Source organism: Octopus sinensis, linkage group LG9 (genome assembly GCF_006345805.1).
Source record: "Octopus sinensis linkage group LG9, ASM634580v1, whole genome shotgun sequence".
In the NCBI taxonomy this organism is placed as follows: Eukaryota; Metazoa; Mollusca; class Cephalopoda; order Octopoda; family Octopodidae; genus Octopus; species Octopus sinensis.
The window spans coordinates 83750249-83756497 of NC_043005.1; the positions used below are offsets into that span (position 1 = coordinate 83750249).

General features: G+C 38.0%; 1 protein-coding gene across 1 annotated transcript in view; it reads left to right on the top strand.

Moving 5' to 3' along the window:
* Nucleotides 1-5472: 5472 nt before the first annotated feature.
* The window catches only part of LOC115215837 (organic cation transporter-like protein), a 95303-nt gene continuing 94526 nt past the window's right edge, over nucleotides 5473-6249 (top strand). The window contains exon 1 of the mRNA XM_029785167.2: nucleotides 5473-5719. Coding sequence (XP_029641027.1) covers nucleotides 5577-5719 — 143 coding nt within the window. The 5' untranslated portion in view covers nucleotides 5473-5576. The remainder of the gene's footprint in view (nucleotides 5720-6249) is intronic.

The following is a 6249-nucleotide window of genomic DNA, read 5'->3' on the forward strand; positions in this document are numbered from 1 at the left end:
ACGAAGAACTAGGATTTATTTGTTCAACTAAACCCTTTAAGGTGGTGCCCCAGCATGACCGCAGTCCATTGAATGAAACAAGTAAAAGGTTAAAAGTAAAGAATAATTTTAAGAATTACCATTACTCTTTTTCTCTTTTACGAGTTTTAGCATGATAGATGTGGCCATACTGGGGCACAGCTGTCAACTTTACTACACTTTCATAACTTGAAACCTTCTCCATATCTGGTATTTGGTGAATGAGGGATTTTTTGTTGATGTGCACAATATGAAGAACAAGGTGTATCTCAGCTGTATTTGAACTCAGGATGTCACAGAATGCATCTTTGTTGGGTCAAACATGCCACCTTTTTAATAATAATACAACAATTTTTATGAAACATTAAAACAATCACATCATTCATAAATTAAAGAGATCATAGAGGAAGTTGCTGCTGATTTGTTTGTTTGTTTGTTTGTTGAGCGAAGCGGTCTTCAACCCAGTAGTGGGAGAAGTCCGAAACGTGGTCCTTTGCTATTCGTAAGACCTGCAGAAGAGAAAGCAGGTCAACCCCCGACACCGAGAGCATCGACGGATGGATGAATGCGCATCCAGGCTCAGCGGTTGCGTAGGAAGTCGGGGACAAGAAACAAGAAGAAAGAGTGAGAGGAAGTTGGAGCGAAAGAGTAGAACAGGGGTCGCCACCAGCCCCTGCCGGAGCCTCGTGGAGCTTTAGGTGTTTTCGCTCAATAAACACACACAACGCCCGGTCTGGAAATCGAAACCGTGATCCTCCGACCGCGAGTCCACTGCCCTAACCACTGGGCATTTGCGCTTCCACTGCTGCTGGTGCTGATGTTATTCGTTGTCTTCGGCTATCCAGTACATTCCACATAATTCTAACCGGGCCAAGCTTTTTGCAACAGCTCTAACAAGCACTCTATTCCCATTTCCTCTATGTTCCTCTCAATATCTTTTCATACTCTCTCCAATGTCCCAACGACAATCTCTTCTATCTTCACCTTTTTCTTCTTTCACAGTCGTATTTAAGAGGATTGTATACGTCAACTTACTCTTCCCCCACCTTTTTTCTTTTCTTTCCTTAATGACGTAGTTACGGGTGTTTTTGCTTGATAATTTAATTTCTTACACTTTTACTATACTTTTCGTTTCTTTTCTTCTTGTAAAAATATGTTAATAAAATTGCAATCCGTTGTTAAAAAAAGAAAATGAATGGCTTAAATTCAAATCCAGTAAAAGCAATGATAATACTTTCTCTATTACTGCTATGAAAATTCATTTATCCATAAGAATAAAATGCATATAAAAGTGTCACAAAACATTCAGAGAATAATATAAAAACGGGAGAGTGAAGTCATTAGGCAATGATTATTTATGTACCAAGTGAGAAGTCATTGGAAAGTCATAAATTAGTAATTTATGAATGGCTGTGTGGTAAGTAGCTTGCTAACCAACCACATGGTTCCGGGTTCAGTCCCACTGCGTGGCACCTTGGGCAAGTGTCTTCTGCTATAGCCCCGGGCCGACCAATGCCTTGTGAGTGGATTTGGTAGACGGAAACTGAAAGAAGCCTGTCGTATATATATATATGTATATATATATATATATATATATATATATATATCTATACAATATGTTACATTACTCGGAGTCAAGATAAAACTCTGAGTTTCAGATGCCGAAGTGGAAATCCACAACACCATCTCTTCGTTATCTCTTCGTTTTCAAATAGCCAGATAACCGAAGAGATGGTGTTGTGGATTTCCACTTCGCATCTGAAACTCAGAGTTTTATCTTGACTACCGAGAATGTAACATATTGTATAGATAAATTTCCTCTATTACATAATATTGAGGTCTCTTTCTTTCTTTTGTTATCTTACCGTTTTATCAATATATATATATATAATATATATATATATATATATATATATATATATATGTAGGTCCCGGGTTGAGGGGTTAACCACAGTAAGTAAGGTACTCAATACATAGCAGAGTAAAATTAATTTATTATATAGAAGGAGCTTCTACAGGACTAGTACTGTTCATTCAAGAGAAATCCTCAGGAAGATCCTGAAGATTTCTCTTGAATGAAACAGTACTAGTCCTGTAGAAGCTCCTTCTATATAATAAATATATATATATATATATATATATATGTATGTATGTGTGTGTGTTTGTGTGTCTGTGTTTGTCCCCCTAGCATTGCTTGACAACCGATGCTGGTGGGTTTACGTCCCCGTCACTTAGCAGTTCGGCAAAAGAGACCGATAGAATAAGTACTGGGCTTACAAAGAATAAGTCCCAGGGTCGATTTGCTCGACTAACGGCGGTGCTTCAGCATGGCCGCAGTCAAATGACTGAAACAAGTAAAAGAGTATATGTGTGTATGTTTATATAAACGTATACAACCTTCAACAAAGTAACAGTCATGTACACAACTTGGACGGACACATGCCAGTACACGGACATACGTTCACATACACATACACATGTACACACACACACACACACACAGACGCGTCTGCCCATTCTCCTAGATACTCACATACATACGTAGCACATAAGTACAAACATACATACATACATGCGTATGGGCATACACACGTACATACGCACGTGCATGTACACACATACACACATACATACGCACATGCGTACGTACGTGCATACACATACATACATACTTACATACATACATACATACATACATACATACATACATATATATATATATATATATAACTTGAACTAACTAAATGTAAGGGGAAAAAAGATAAGTAATAGTAAAACAAAAGTCTTGAGATATAGAGATAAGTGGCTGATAATAGGTTTTAGAGTTTTGTCGTGGGGGTAAGGGTCATAAATCACTTCCTAGTTTCGGCGGGATGGGGGATGCTGAAATTTTATATTGTTGTAATGAGTGGTCAGTCTAGACCTATCCATCACTACAGGTTTATAGCTTTAAGTTTATAGTGTGTGTGTGTGTGCGTGTGTGCGTGCATATACACACATACATACATACATACATACATACATACATACATACATACACACACACACACATATGCGTACGTACATACATGCATGCGTGCATACATACATACACACATACATACGTACATATGTATAACGAACTAACTGTTACTTTCTCAGATGCAGCACGGATTTTTGTCAGTGAACAGGTCGCGGTCTTAAAGCGACGAAAATATTTTGACAAATTAAACTTAAGTGTTGAAGTGAATCTAATGGTTTTTGTGTGTTTCTTAAATGGCTTACAAACACCTTCCACGCTGCAATTGTTTTCGTTTCAGCACACGATCTCAGATCAAATCACTTGCTATGCAAGTACATCTCCGTAAAGAATAATTTTAAGTTTATAGAAAAAAAAAAAAGGAATACTAAATACTAAATTTGATTCCCCCTAGGGTGGGGCAGAGTACTTATCACTTTAACCTTCTTCCAGATCTCACACCAAATTTTCATGTACCCAACTGTACCTGGGTCCCTGGCCAAATTAGCAAAATTCCCAATGTCCTTGGAGTATGTTTCTATTTTAGTAATGTTACCATAGCAACTTATTGAAAACCTTATTGGCAGTTGATCAAGTAAGTGTTTTGTGATATTCTCTCGTCTTATTTTTTGCTTCCGTGTATATCGGGTATATCGGGTATATCTCATTGCTGAACTTGAAATTCACATTGAAAAGCATGTTTTCATGTTGTCTTTACTGCTCAGCCGTGTCCCCTTTCACCTGTGAAACTCCATGTTGCTGTTATGAACCCCAAATCCTCAAAACGATTTCCTTATTTTCGGTCACTCTTGTAAAATTAATAATTGTCAATTTCCCACTCTCTAATAATAATAATAATAATAATAATAATAATAATAATAATAATAATAATAATAATGATAATAATTTTAATAATAATTATAATAATAATGATGATGATGATGATGATGATGATGATGACGCTTCTTTCGCTATATCCAGCCATTCATATTATGACGTTCGAACCTCAGGGTATGCCAGCTGACACTTGCCACCATCTCTCTCTCTCTCTCTCTCTCTCTCTCTTCTCTCCTTCTCTTGCTCTTCTCTCAGGTTGTATCTCCTTTGTGGCAGCTCACCTGTTTCCGTCTTCATTCCTGATATCTCTCTCTCTCTCTCTCTCTCTCATTCTACCCCCCTCCCTCACGGCCGGGTAATCTTGTACCTCCTCTACAGTAAGACACCAGTTTCTTTCTCACTATAACCTTTTATCATCTGACACAAGATCACCTCCTCCAATGCCCCCTGCCCTCTCAAAACTTGATGACCCTGTCAGTGCCACTTAAAACGCATCCAGTCCACACTGTAAAGTATTTGGCATTTGGAAGGGCATCCAGCTGTAAAAACCTTGCTAAAACTGACTTCGCCTGTGCTTGTGTCATGTAAAAAGCACTAAGTCCACTCTACTGAGTGGTTGGTTTTAGGAAGGACGTCCAGCTGTAAAAATCCCAACAAAACAGTCAGAGAAATCTGATGCAGGCTTCTGCCTGGACAGTGCCTGCCAAACCGTCTCACCCATGCCAGCATGGAAGGTGGATGTTACATGATCGTGATGATTTTTTTAGTAATATTTAGCAGAAACCAAAGAGTGACGCAAAGGCTGGAAATTTCATGCATTCGCACTTACCAAACATTTGGTAAGGGCCAACAGGCGAAACTCTCGGCTCTTGAGTCACTCGGTTGTTTCTGCTTGCTTCTAAATACTAATGTGTGTGTGTGTGTGTGTGTTGAAAAATTAAAATGAAAATGCATAGTGAGCTTTAACATGGAAAAAAGCAAAGAAAATATGAAGTGATTTCAGTCATTTATGACGACCCTTTCATACTGGGATAAAATGGAAAGGAAAATTGAAATACATGGAATTTAGCTTTCAGAATGCCCCAACCTGACCACCACCACCAATTGGCAGCAAGCTGAAGGACACAAAATACAGCACCGCGTAGTTTTTTTTACTAATAAAAAGATATGGACTTCCAGAACTGATATTCTGAAAGTTTAATGTATTTCGAATTTTGATGATTAAAAGGGCGTCTATATACTTCTGTCATGTCTGTGTATAAGTAATTTTAAAATATATACATAGATACATGTACATAGACGTATGCATTGATACATATATATAGATACATATCCATAGATACATATACATGCTGGAACAAGTGCATTAAACAAAAAAATATTACAAATAAAATGCATCCAACCGTTACAAAATACATTGATTTTACATATTCATTTACACAACCACAACACACACCACACACCCCAAACACAGCTTTTTCTTATCCGTTCCCTTTCTCACTCTCATAAAACACCCAATCCCAAATTCAAGCCATTCACTCACATTCCTCCCTTTCTCCCCATACCACCACTTACACTCCCACAGGCACTCTCACTTGCACACCTGATACATATATTACGAACGTATATATGAAAGGTGATACAGATACTCACAAACAGAGACAGACACATTTAGAAATTGCTTGAAGCAGACGACACATTTGTTCTGATAGGTTTGTTTACCATGGACTACGAAGAAGTGATTGGGACAATTGGAGGATGTGGACTTTATCAGAAACTGATGCTAGCTTTCCTCTTCTCTTCAACCATTATGGATGGTTTACAAATTGGAAGCATGATATTTATTGTACCTGATTTAGATTACAGGTAAGTCTATAATAATGATTTCTTCGTATTATTATTTATTCCAGGTGGGTCGTTAAAATGGTGGCGCTTCAACCACAAATTCCTTGAAACAATTTTTCTTTTGTTGTTTGGGGTCAAAAACCTTTCTCACTTCCCGCCCCTACCATGAGTTTACTATACCTGAAAACTTTACACTTGAATTTATCAGCCTTTTAAGATCATCCCTGCATATTCTCTACCCATAATTCCTAGAAGGGTCATGGGGGTAGAGTCCTCAGGTACCCCCCCCCCGATAGAGTCCTATCAGAAGCAACTTCCTAAATCTCCTTCCCAGACACCTAGTTATAGACTTGAAGAGGGAGGCTCAACAAGGAGATTCCCCTACAATTAGAGCCCTCTCTTTTGCCTCCCTTTTTGAAAATTCCTTCAGACACCAATCAATATATTACTAAGGATGTAGTGTCATTGATTTAATCAAGGGTACTCTCATCCTTCACTCCAGAAATTCTTTTTGGTTACATATTACTTAAAGCTGCCTTCTTTACTTTATA